This window comes from Mobula hypostoma, chromosome 2 (assembly GCF_963921235.1).
Source record: "Mobula hypostoma chromosome 2, sMobHyp1.1, whole genome shotgun sequence".
Taxonomy (NCBI): domain Eukaryota; kingdom Metazoa; phylum Chordata; class Chondrichthyes; order Myliobatiformes; family Myliobatidae; genus Mobula; species Mobula hypostoma.
In genome coordinates, this window is record NC_086098.1 from 177,194,247 (window position 1) to 177,207,977 (window position 13,731).

The 13,731-nt window shown below is 46.1% G+C and overlaps 1 protein-coding gene across 7 annotated transcripts in view; it reads left to right on the forward strand.

Annotated features, from left to right (window-relative positions):
• The window catches only part of LOC134342708 (zinc fingers and homeoboxes protein 3-like), a 126,572-nt gene extending 113,232 nt beyond the window's left edge, over positions 1-13,340 (forward strand). For 6 of the 7 annotated variants that reach the window (XM_063041151.1, XM_063041154.1, XM_063041150.1 and 3 more), the window contains 2 exons: positions 5,805-8,673; positions 12,203-13,340. In XM_063041151.1, the coding sequence (XP_062897221.1) occupies positions 5,964-8,673; positions 12,203-12,213 (2,721 nt within the window). In that variant the 5' untranslated portion in view covers positions 5,805-5,963 and the 3' untranslated portion in view covers positions 12,214-13,340. The remainder of the gene's footprint in view (positions 1-5,804; positions 8,674-12,202) is intronic. The other variant, XM_063041157.1, reaches the window with a different exon arrangement.
• The last annotated feature ends 391 nt before the right edge of the window (positions 13,341-13,731 follow it).

Here is a 13,731-nt window from a genome sequence, read left to right on the forward strand (position 1 = left end):
ATCTTGGTGATATGACTCATTAAACTTATGGTCCTATGTAATTCACATTCTATTGCTCCAGGTTTCTTAGGAAGAGTGATAAATACTGATTTTTTCATCTCTTCTGGTATTATTCCCGTCTCATAAATGTCATTGATTAAATCAGTAAGTTTTTCAATTCCATAATCTTCGAGGGTGATAATTTGTTCTATTACTAATTCATCAGGACCTGCTGCCTTTCCTTTCTTCATCTTATTTATTGCATTACAAACTTCAGATTTTAAAATACTTGGACCTTCAATGTTCTTCTTAATTTCTGGTTTTTCGCCTTGATCGTCTTCAAACAATTCCTGAATATACTCAGTCCACCTGTTCATAATCTCATCTTTTTCCATGATAATAATACCGTCCTTTGCTTTCAAACATCCACCTGAAGAACAGAGGAGCTTTTTACCAGTGATATTCTTGATTTGTTGATGTAACCTTTTTGGATCAGTAATAGGGATTCTTTCTAATTGCTCACATTCCTGGTTTAACCATTCTTCTTTGGCTTTTTGACATAAGCTTTTAACTTTTTTTTATCTAAGGACTTAATATTCTATAGGATTTGCTTTCTTCCATTAGATTTTTGATTTCATCTGTCATCCATTTATTCTTTGTGCTTTTTCCTTTTTTAGGAATCACTGACTTTGCTGATTCTACCAAGGCATCCTTTAGAGAGTTAAACTTCATTTCTACATGATTGCTATCATCTTCAACTGGTTCTATTTCTAGACTTTGAAATCTATTCCTTACTTCAATTGTAAATTTTTGTCTTAAGTTTTCTTCTTTAATTAATTGCAAGTAGTCAAGGGATTGTTCAGGTTTTTGCTGCTTTAGTTTTTTAAGGTTTACTTTTACATGACATACTACTGAGTTATGGTCACTATTACAGTCTGCACCTGGATATGTTTTGCATTGAGTCACTGAGTTTCTAAATCTTTGGTTTATAGTAATAAAGTCAATTTGATTTCTAGTGTTATCACCTGGACTTTTCCAGGTCCACAAGCATCTTGGATGGTTTTTAAAGTAGGTATTCATAATGACCTGATTATTCATCTCGCACCATTCTACCCATTTCTCACCTCTATCATTTCTTTCTCCTAGTCCAAATTTTCCTGTGGTATTTCCATCAGCACCTTGTCCTACTTTAGCATTTAGATCTCCCATGACAATAACAATATCTTGAGATTTGCATCCATTCTTTGCTTGTTCAATCTCTTCATAGAATTTATCTATATCCTCATTTGTTCCATCTGTTGTTGGTGCATATACCTGTATAATTGCTAAATCAAATGGTTGTCCTCTGAATCAAACAAGGAGCACTCTTTCTGATATTGCCCAATGTCCTAAAACACTTTTTGCCATGTTTTTATCCATAGGAGTTCCTACTCCGTTAGTATGGGATGTTCCACAAGAATAAATTAGTGTTTTATTTCTATTCTGACATGTTCCAGCACCTATCCAACGAACTTCACTAATTCTCATGATGTTAATCTTTAGTCTTTCCATTTCATTACATCACATTGTCCAATCTTCCTGCTTGATATAGGGTTCTTGCATTCCAAGTGGCAATAATTTTCTTTTGTGTTACTTGAATTTTATGAGCAGTAGCTTGATGACAGTCGGGGATCCCCTACTGACCAGAATCAACCCTACCAAGCAAAACATCTTCAGAATTGTCTTGAAGATCCTCTTGACGCTGTTGTTGTGTGATACATTTTATGAGTTTGACCATGGTTTTCTCAGCAAATAGATTCTAGGAAATCTAGTATCTAGCAACGGTGGCTTGCTATTGCCTTCCGTTGGGCGAACTAAAGAAATCGCCATTTCTCTTCCCAAATATTCATCCGCCTGTACTATAGCCATTGACATTTGAGGTCCTAGCTCATCCGCCTTCTCCGTCATAAGTTCAGTTACTGAACCTGCCGGATCTGCCGTTGGCCTTCGCTCGTATCCTGAGCAGGAACCCTTGCAGGTGTTACTGTTCCGGGTCAGAGCGGCCCTGGGAGCAATGAATGACAAAGGGGTAACTCCACTTTCCCCAAAGCTCTGAAAGTCCTTAATCAGAGCCTCATCACCGGTTGCAGTTTAGAGTCATACCCAGGACCACTGGGAGGAGGTACAGGATTCTGAAGGCACATGCGACAATTTAGGAACAGCTGCTTCCCCTCTACCATCAACTTTCTGATTGGCCCACAAACCTGTGAACAACACCTCTCTTTTTGCATTGCTTATTTAAGCTTTATTGTAATTTATAGTATGTTTTATGTAGTGCACTGTGCTGCTACCACAGAACAATAAATTCCTCAATGTGTCAGTGATAATAAACCTGATTCTGATTCTGAGCAAAAGTACGAATGGGTGCTTTAAAGTTTAGCTTTATTTGTCACATGTACATCAAAACACACAGTGAAATGCGTCACTTGTGTCAATGACCAACACAGTCCAAGGATATGCTAGGGGTAACCCGCAAGTGTCACAAACATAGTATGCCCACAACTTACTATACATCTTTGAACTGTGGAGGAAACTGGAGCACCCGGAGGAAACCCATGCACGGGGAGAATATACAAGTTCCTTACGGGCAGTGGCGGGAATTGAACCCTAATCGTTGGTGCTGTAAAGCTTTGTGCTAACCCTGCCACTTGATGTTCAGTACGGACTTGAAGGGCTGAAGATCCTGTTTCGATGTGTGACCCTGAATTGTCGTTGAACAGAGTGGCTGGCTAGGCCAGGGGAGAGCCCTGACACTGGTGGGTCTAGATTCCCTTACAGACCAGGCCAGGCAACGAAACGAGATGTCAGCCGAGTCTTTCCGACAACCTGGTGGCATCTGAGATTGTTCTGTGCTCCAGGCGACTTCCTTGTAAATCACTGACCTCTCTGTTCTAAAAGGATGCCCCTCTATTCTGAGGCCGTCTGGTCTTAGATTTGCTCATCTTCTCCACATCCACTGTGTCGAGGCCTTTCAACGTTTAATAGGTTTCAATTAGGTCACCCTTCATTCTTCTGAATTCCAGCAAGTACAGCCATCAAATGCTCTTCATATGACAAGCCATTCAATCCTGGAATTATTTTCGTGAACTTCCTTTGAACCCTCTCCAGTGTCAGCACGTCCTCCTGAACTGTGCCCAGTACTCCAAGTGAGGCCTCACCAGGGCTTTATAAAGCCTCAGCATTACATCCTTGCTTTTATATTCTGGTCCTCTTGAAATGAATGCTAACATCACATTTGCCTTTCCCACTGCAGACTCAATCTAAGACTTATTGGTCCATGGCATAAGAAATATTGGGAACCCCTGCTTTAGATGGCAGCATGGACTCTGGACTTGGTATGCTTGAGGGATTGCTTTATCCATTTATCACTAGCACACAGGCATTGTTCTTCCCATGGGAGCATTTCAGTAACGTGCAACAATTCCCTGTACAAACTATCTCTCCAGGTTCGTTATTCTAATCATTAGTTCTCAGGCATGCCGATGCAGTCCCAACACAAAACATCAATAATTCCCTTCTCTCCAAAGATGCTGCTCGACCCCCTGATTTCCTCTCACACCTTTTTGTTTGCTTCAGATTCCAGCATCTGCAGACTCAGATTCAATTCTATTCCCTGAAATGTTACTACTTTAGAAAAAGTTCCCGAGCTTTGTAATATGAGAAGACATATTTTCTGCTGCTGCTATGTTAACAAATTTCACAACACATGCCAGTGATAATGAACCTGATTCTGATAATGAAAAACAGAACTGTGCTAAAGTTGTAGGCAAAAATATATATAGTTAGGGTGCCTAAGACTTTTCCACAGTACTATAGTAATTTTATGTATTGCACTGTACTGCTGCCACACAAAAAATTTCTTGACATATGTGAGTGATGATAAACCTGATTCTGATATGGGTCTCTCTTGTGGAGTGAGAGTGGGAAGGGGGCAGGGAGAGGAGAGGGAGCAGGAAGCACCGGGGGGGGGGGGCATTCTGTAATGATCAATAAACGAATTGTTTGGAATCAAATGGCTTTGCCTGGTGTCTCAGGGGTGGTTGTGTGCACCCACACCACCCCTTGCCCATGGCACCCCTTCTCTGCTACCTGTCCCACACCCCTTCCGCAGCGATCCATCTTTGCCAAACCCAACATCCTTTGCTCCTACCAAAATTGTAAACTCGCTCTCTACTCCACGTTGACAAATACAGTACTGTGCCAAACTCTTAGTGTCCTAGCTGTATATATACTGTATATTTGCCTGAGACTTTTGCACAGTTCTGTATATTTCTCTAATGCTCCTGGGCATCACATTGAGCTTCACTGACATATAGTTTAATAAATTGTGGTAGTGTGGAGATACAAGATCAATTGAGACTACATTTGTGTTATGGAAGTCAAGGAGAAAGGCTGTGTGTGTCAGGTTTGATTCCCCGCCACTTTCTGTGTGAAGTTGGTATGTTCTCACTATTCGTACGTAGGTTTCCTCAGGATGTTCTGGTTTCCTCCCACGTTACAGAGACTAGCAGGTTAGGGCTGTTAAGCTTTGGGCATGCTACATTGGCACCGGAAGCATGGTGACGCTTGTGGGCTGCCCCCAGCACATCCTCAGGTTGTGTTAGTCGTTGACACATTTCACTGTATGTTTTGATGTGACAAGTAAACTAATCTTTTAAAAGAACCCAGTTCTGATGAAAGGATTCAGCCCAAACATTTACTGTTTTTTACCCTCCAAAGATGCTGCTGAGTTCCTCCTGTGTCCCAGTTACCCTTTTAAAAAATCCTTAATCTCTTTAATACACTAGTGCAAAGTACATTAACAATCTGGTTTACCTGAATTTTTTCCCAGTAGTTCATTGTCAATCATCCTAATTGTTAATTAATTTATTATTGGCACATGTACCCAGAAACAGTCAAAAATGTTAGGTTTGGAGTGATCTGGCATACAAAACAAAGTTACAAAGTAAATTTATTACCCAACAGGACAGACAAGCAACTAATGTGTAAATACAAAATAATAGAAAAATAAATAATAAATAAACAAGCAATAAATATTGAGAAACACACACAAAATGCTGGAGGAACTCAGTAGGCCAGGCAGCATCTATGGAAAAAAGTACAGTTGACGTTTCAGATCAAAGCATCGACTGTACTTTTTCCCATAGCTGTTGCCTGGCCTGCTGAGTTCCTCCAACATTTTGTGTGTGGTTGCTCGGATTTTCAGCATCTGCAGATTTTCTCTTGTTTGTGGTTTGATAAATATCGACAAAATGAGATGAAGAGTCCTTGAAAGTGAGTCGATAGGTTGTGGGAACAGTTCAGTGATGGGGCAAGTGAAGTTGAGTGAAGTACAATCAAGATATTGCAAAGGGAAAGACAATAACAGTTATAGAAAAGAATCAGGGAGAGTAGGCACTGAGATGCAAGGAGTCCGTCTTTATGGAATAAGAAGGCCATTGTGTAATCTTATAACAGTGGGGTAGAAATTGTCCTTGAGCTTGGTGGTGGAGTGCTTTCAGCCTGACGGGCAGTGATGAGAGAATGATTTGGTGACTGAGGTACTTGATCATATTGGCTGCTTTCCTGAAGCAGCTGGGAAGTGTTGCCAGAGCCACTGGAGGGGAGGCTGTTTTTTGACAGTCCGAGCTGTGTCCTAACAGTAACTGGGAATATTCTACGTTATATTCATTCCACTCTGGCTCTCCTTTCTCTCGAGATCAAATGAAATACGTAAAATTCTGTCAGTAAAATTGGAGACTATCGATCTGCGGCTGCCTCTAATCCCTCTCACTTTGGTTTTACAGGTGGGACCGTCTGTTCAAAGAAGCTGAAGTTGGTGACGGACCTGCCTGGGAGACAAGCGGAGGGGCAAGGTGTTAATGGAGAGAAGAGTACGCTGAGGAGAATTCTGCCGTTGAGGACTCGGGTTGGGCACTGGTTCTCTGACGCCATTGCCGTTCGTGATGGCGAGCAAGAGGAAGTCTACTACCCCGTGCATGATCCCAGCCAAAACCCTGGCCCTGCAGGACCCAGCCGTCGATATTAGCCCAGCACGCAATGATGCCGAGGAACCCTCACCACAAGCACTTCCGGTTGACGACCAGTCAGCCAGTGAGGATGTCTACGTACAGAACAATGTCACAGAGCGCGGTGGCTTTGAATGCAAGTACTGCGATTACACCAGTCAGAACTACTATGCGTTCACCATGCACGTGGAGTCGGCACACTCCGACGCCAGTGCGGACCAGCTGTACGTCTGTGTCGAGTGCAACTACAGCACCAGAAGCCAGGAGTCGCTGACGGTGCACAACGTCCTGTGCCACGTCGGCGAAGGCAACCTCAAGGTCAGCGTCATCAAGAAGGGCGGCCCGTCGGCGCCCGAGCACGACGCCTCCGAGGCCCAAAGCCACAGCACCCAGGAGAACGGGGACGAGGTGGATCCCCAGTCCGAGATCTCCATCAGCAAGACACCCATCATGAAGATGCTGAAAGCCAGGCCGGACCCCAAGAGGATCAGCGTCACCCACCCGGCGAGGGAAGATCCCGGCGAGGAAGTGGGGGTGGCTGATGAGGCCATTAAGAAGGTTGAGGGCCTAGAGGTGCTCACGACCAATGGGCCCAGCAACCCCGGCCAGGCCGTCAACGGCACAGCAGTGGTCCCGGTGCCCATCCTGCAGGCCGGAGTAGCCCAGATCGTCCCTGTGGTTCAACAGCCAGCCTCGGGCAACAACTGCAGCTCCCTGCCCAAGGTGATGATCCCCCTGAGTAGCATCCCCACCTACAATGCCGCCATGGACTCCAACAGCTTCCTTAACAACTCCTTCAGCAAGTTTCCCTACCCCACCAAAGCGGAGCTCTGCTGGCTGACGGTGGTGACCAAGTACCCGGAAGAGCAGCTCAAGATCTGGTTCACCGCCCAGCGGCTCAAGCATGGCATCAGCTGGACGCCCGAGGAGATCGAGGACGCCCGCAAGAAGATGTTCAGCACGGTGATCCAGGGTGTCCCGCAGCCGACCATCACCGTGCTGCCCGGCCAGGTGACTACGGCCAACGGGGGCCAGCCCCTCTTCCAGGCCAACTTCCCCTGCCAGCTGATGACTCAAGCGGGCAACATAGTGGTCACCCAGTCTGGGGGTGGGGTGGTGAAGGGAGTCACCGTGACGGCGCCCCCCGTGGCGGTCAGTCTGGCCACCGTCCCCAAGCAGCCGGAGCCACCCAAGTTCCAGCTGCAGAAGCTGGGGGGCTCCGCAGACGGACTGGGGGTGAAAGTCCTGACGTCAGCCTCAGGTAGCCAGCCAGTGATTACCTCAAGCCACGGCCTGGTGTCAGAGTTCGGCACCTACAAATACAAGAAGACCAAGGAGCAGTTGGCTGCCCTGAAGCAGAGCTTCCTGAGGGCCCAGTTCCCCGAGCACGAGGAGGTGGATAGGCTGGTGAGGGTGACGGGCTTGCAGGGCAAGGAGATCCGCAAGTGGTTCAGTGACCGACGCTACAACTACAAGAACCTCAAGTGCAACCAGACCTTTGAGGCCGGTGGCCCCCACGTCCCTTCTCCCAGTGCAGGCCCCGGAGAGGAGCACCCATCTCCCCTGGCCACCCCGGGCCTGCAACCCCACCGGCGCCAGTGGCAGACCAGCTGCGACTTCACCCCGCCCAAGTTCAAGGGCAAGTCGGCAGAGCAGCTCCGGGCACTGGAACAGAGCTACGGCCTCAACCCCTTCCCCTCCGAGGAGGAGGTGGACCGGCTGAGGGCCGAGACCAAGATGACCCGGCGGGAAATTGACCTGTGGTTCTCCGAGCGACGCAAGGCCAAGCCGGACGAGCGGGGCCGCCGGGAGGAGGCGGGCGTGGCCGACTCCGCCGGCGACGAGGAGGAAGAGGAGGAGGCGGAGTCGGACGGTGAGGGGACGCCGAGCGACAGCAGCTCGGTGGACCTGAAGAGGGTGCTGGGCCCTCAGGAGCGCCAGAAGGCCGGCCCTATGAGGATGGGCAGCAGCCAGCCCAAGGCACCCCACCCCAGCCCCATTCCCTGCCCCAGCACGCCCAAGTACAAGGGCCAGAACAAGAAGACAGTCCACCAGCTGCACCTAATGAAGTTGCAGTTCATGCGGACGCAGTGGCCGACGGTGGAGGAGTATGACGAGTTGGCCATTAGTGCCCGTCTCCCTCGGAGCGAGGTGGTGCGCTGGTTCGGCGATGCCCGCTACGCCCTGAAGAACGGGCAGCTCAAGTGGTACGAGGACTACAAGCGGGGCATCTATGCCATCCGCTCGGGCAGCAACAGCCTGGTCACCGACGTGCCGATGGAAAACCCCCGGGTCCGTCGGGCGCCTTCCAAGAAGAGCGGGAAGGCGGCCCTGTTCGAGTACTACACCCAGCACCGGATGCTGCACGAGGAGGACTTGGACCGGCTGTGCGAGAAGTCCTGCATGAGCTACGAGCAGGTCAGGGACTGGTTCGCCGAGAAGCAGACCGAGGACGCCATGTACATGTCTGACCTGAGCAGTGAGGACCAGCACTCAGCCAACGGGGAGAGCGACAGGACCAAGGGCATCCTGCGGCACGCCGTGGAGGAGGCCTACTCCGACGTGACTGACAACAGTGATAACTGGGACGTCCAATCACGGGAGGGCCCTGCAGAACTGAATGAGTTCGATGCCGAGAACATCTCTGGTGAGGGTCTGGGCTCGGGGGTGTGTGGGTGGAGGCCGGTGCAATCAGTGGGAGCGCCAACCCGCAGTTGCTTGAGGTGCAAAAGCCAATCTTGTTCATGCCAACGCAGAAAGAGTGCAGGTCTTTTAAATCAGACATATAAACAAAATGCTGGAAGCACTCAGAAGGCCAGGCAGCATCTGTGGAGAGCGGAATAGTTAGTGTTTTAGAATTTACCTTCCTTAGATGCAGTTACGGGTTTCAAACTTGTGAATTCCAGATCAGTAATCCAATCCTTCATTGATGTTGGTTTTGTTCCATTTCCTGATTTTCAAACTTTAAAAAAAAAGGTATTGAGGTTGAATAATATCTGGCAAAGGATCTTGGACTTGAAACATTAACCATTCCTCTGCCCACATAGATGCTGCCTAACCTATTGAGTATTTCCAGCGAATTTTACCTCAAAGTTGTTCTCTCAGCTGGAGGTGGGGGAAGCGTCTCAATCTTTTCCCATAAGATTGGCCTGATATGTGTGACCCTCATGTTCGGCTGGTGGCTTAACCCAGGGGAAGACAGCCCCCGGCCCGGCCAAACTTGAGAAATCTTGTTTGGGCAGATGCTGCGTGATGTGTTCCCCTGTTACAAATCTAGCACCATGAAATAACAAACAGTACACAATATGCGATTAGATGATTGAGATTTATAATTCTTAATTTGACTATAGGGTTAGTAAAGAAACAAAAAGAAAAAGGGCCCATTCTCATGAAACAGTCTATGCACAACGTTGGAGCTGACGTTTTCCCGTCTGTTGGTTCTCCATCGATTTGCCTCCTGGTCGTCGACTCCTGACCCCATCCCAAGTCCACTCCATCCTGCAGACTACGACCTCCCCATTCTGGCATCTTCTCTCTTCATCTTCCTCCGGTCCGCTGAACAAAAGACCGTGAAACCTTCGCTCAGGCTCACAAGAAAGAAAGACATCTCCCCTCATTGGCCAGCGCACACTCCAAAGTCCCTGTTATCTCTAGTCATAACCCAAACACTGCTGCTACAGAGAAACCATACATTAGCATGAAACTTTACAGTGCTTTACATATGCAATTCCTATCCTGTTCCAGTATGGATGACCAAGCCACTTGGGTTAAGGATAGGCAATAAATGCTGGTCTTGTTAGCTGCATTTCATCCTGAAAATAAACAGTTGTTTTTTTCTAAGCCATCCATTGACACTGGTAATCCGTTTGGGCTTAGTATGGCAATACTGAAAGCTTCACTCTCTCTTATCTTTATTTTTAGTAATTTTTGGAGTATGGCAAAGCTGACATTTATCGTTAAAAGTTTATGTTCAAAGTAAATTTATTAGCAAAGTATGTGCACTCAGTGGCAACTTTATTAGGTTCAGGAGTGGAACTCATTGTCGTCTTCTGCTCCTGTAATCCATCCACTTCAAGATTCAATATGTTGTGCAATCATGGATGCTTTTCTGCACACCGTTATAATGTGTGTTTTGTTTTGAGTAACTGTCACCTTCCTGTCAACTTGACCCAGTCTGAGCATTCTCCTCTGACCTCTGACCTCACTCATTAACAAGGCAATTTCAGCCACTGGATGCTTCAATCATGGCTGCTTCTCAACTCCATTCTCCTGCCTTCCTCTTTGATGCCCTGACTAATCGAGAATTTATCAACCTCCATTTTAAATATACCCAGTGATTTGCCTGCACAGCTGTTTGTGGCAATGAATTCCACAGATTAATCACTGTCTGGCTGAAGAAATTCCTCCTTATCTCTATTCAAGAGGGGTGTGCTTCTGTTTCTGAGACTGACTGTGCCCTATGGTTCTAGACTAACCCACTCTCTCCTCATCCTCTCCACACCACCTCAGGGTATTTCAATTTTTGTAGCTTTTAGTGAGATTCCACCCTCATTCTTCTAAACTCCAATGACTACAGGCTCAAAGCCACCAAACACTCCTCAACTGTTAACCTTTTATTAACGGGATCATTCTTGTAAAGGTCCATTTATGACCAATTCTCACTTATAGAGTTGGCCATCGAATATTATAGCACAGAAGATGGCCTTCTGCCTAGTGCCATTACCTGCCCCGGGACCATACCCCTCCATACCCCTCCCATCCACGTACCTATCCAAACTTCCTCTTAAATGTTACAATTGGAATCTTTTTCCACACTGAGTGGAGAAGTTCCCCTTAAATATTTCACCTTTCACCTTAAACCTATGACCTCTTGTCCGAGACTCACCCACCCTGAGGTGAAAAAGCCTGCATCCATTCGCTCTATCTATACCTCTCATAATTTTCTGTACCTCTAAAAGATCTCCCTTCATTCTCCTGTACTCTGGGGAATAAATTCCTAACCTATTCAGCCTTTCCCGATGATTCCGGTCCTCAAGTCTTGGCAACATCCTTGTAAGTTTTCTCTGTACTCTTTCATGCTTATTGACATCTTTCCTGTCAGTAGATGACTAGAACTGCACACTTCTCTTTCCCTGCACTGCGAATGAATTGCCAACGGGTTTTCCACCAAACCAGTCACCTTGCTTTAGAAATAGAGTGGACAGGCCCAGTTCTGTGTGTGATCTAGGAGGCTGTTGTCTCTGAAAACGTCACCAGCACACTGCTGTCATTGGTAACATCCTCGTTCAGTCCCACACCACCTGGACTGGCCTTCAATTGGATCAATAGTTGTGCATCCATACATTTATACTTCCATTTTCAATGTTTTTATAATTTATCTGAGAAAGTGAATAAAAATGCACACATTTTTAAGCCATGCTAGCATCTTTCTGTAGGCTTTTGCAATTGGTAGTGTTAGGGCAGAGGCCATTCATCCTATTGGGTCTATCCTGGCTCCTTGTAGAACAATCCCCTCATCTCATTCCCTGCGCTGCCTTGCAAACCAGTCTCTCTCAATAACACAAGAAATTCTGCAAATGCCGGAAACCCTGAACAACACACAAAATGCTGGAGAAACTCAGCAAGTCAGGAGTATTTTGGGCTGAGGCCTTTCATCAGGATTTCATGATGCTGCCTGACTTGCTGAGCTCCTCCACCATTTTGTGTATGAGTCTCTCTTGATGTCCATCCAATTCCCTTTGGGAAACCATGAATCACTCTGTTTCCATCACCCCTCCGGGTAGTGAATCCATGATTGTAATTATTCTTTCTGTAAAAATAAAAGTAATTCTTCATACCCCCTTTCATATCTTTTTCAACAGTTAGTAACCTGGTCCATTGAAGCTATCACTGGCTAAAGCCCCTTTAGTAGGCTTTTATTACTAGTGTAATTGGTTCAGCACAACATAGTGGCTGAAGGGCGTTTCCCTGTGCTGTTCTGTTCATCGTTGTATGGAATGCATCTGATCCATTTGTTTTTTGGACCTTGAGTGTCATAGATGGATGTTGAAATGTCCGGTTAGATGGAAAAAAAACCTTTGTATTCCATTGCCAATCAAATTCTGTGCAAGAACCCTGGACATATTGCGGAAGTCTCAAGATGGTTTCTGTTTTCTCTTTCCCCTTTGTTATTTCAGAAGCAGAGTGACGGAAGATGGGCACCCTCAAAAGTAAGGGAAACAAGTACTGCAGTTCATTCTTGAACGAGGAGCGCCGTGGACTATTCTGGGCCTGTCGCCAGCTTTGGCTGCTGCTCGGACTGACCAGATGCTATGTTGGGAGGCTGCGGCTGTGGTTCAGACTCTCTCTCTAGTGTTTTGTGAGTGTGTGTGAGTGCGATGGCATCATTACTGTAAATAGACATTGATATAACTGACTTGGGACACTTGAGGTGCTCACCTGAGACTTTATTGACATCCTTCAGGCACCACAGTCGAAGAATTGACTTCACTGCACAAATAAAGTTTTGTTTGTATATAACAGGACTGGAAAAAAAAGCATGCTTTCGCCATGCTTACCAAATGGAGACTTCTAACTGGTGAATCCAAACTGAGATGATCATAGAGAGGGTGTTTGATGCTTGGAGATACCCCAGTTTATATTCTGGGTTGTCAGTCCAGAATTACACCAGTAAAAATGTATTATCTATTCCTGTTGGAAAGCGAGCCAGATTTGGAAATACGCAACATTGCGACACGTCCCTTCCTTTAATCGAATTCATCTGCATTTCAGGTGGAACATTGTTTACACAAGAATGAGATTTGCAAGGGTTCCAGTCCCCACGAACGACAGCAGAGATAACTAATGTTGAGTGCGGAGAACTGGAAGATGTGCCAAGGAAGCATGCGGTGATTTCAAGCGCACATAAAAGGAAGATCTCGTGGGGCATGTGGGGAGGGCAGTCAGGTGGTTAGGTCCACTGTGGTTTGAATGTGCTATGCTAGAACCCACGACTATAATTGGATTTTAAAATATTGTGAGCAGTTTTTCTTTGAAGAGCTTTGTGCTATTCACTGGTTAAATGGGACAGCTTAAACCAAAATGACCTTTCAGAAAAGATTTTTTTTAAAGTAATTTTTATTGAGGGAACTGCGTGTAACTGGGGTCACTCGGGAGTCTGGTTACGTTTGGTACTTAAACAGCAAGGGTAGGCCTACGCTTCATTCATTGGGATGGATGAATGAGCGGCTACATATGTGCTTGTCACAATAGGAATTGTCAAGGAAGATATATGCAGGTCAGTTGTTCTAATTTAATAAAGTATATATATATTTATGTGTGTGCGTGCATGTTAAACAAATGGTCATCGTTGCTTTGAGAAGCCAAAAAAAAATTTATTTTTGCCTGAGCCGGAAAGACCTACAAGAGAGCTATGGTGTGGACGTACCGGGGAGAACTGAGTCCCACCTGTGGCCTATGAGGAATATATCATCTGGTGTGAACACTTAACACCACCTTGATTGGGTAAGAACTTAAATTTGATGAAGGTATTGGTGGGGATGGCAGAGTCAAAGCAGGAATATGAAGGGAAGTCCTTATGCTGTGAATCCTTAATTTTCTGGCCTGAATTTCCAAATGATAGAATACATAGCAATGACTGGTAGAATGGGGCCCCCAGTTGGCACTACCTAAACCATTTTCTTTTTAACTTTTTTAAACCCATTCT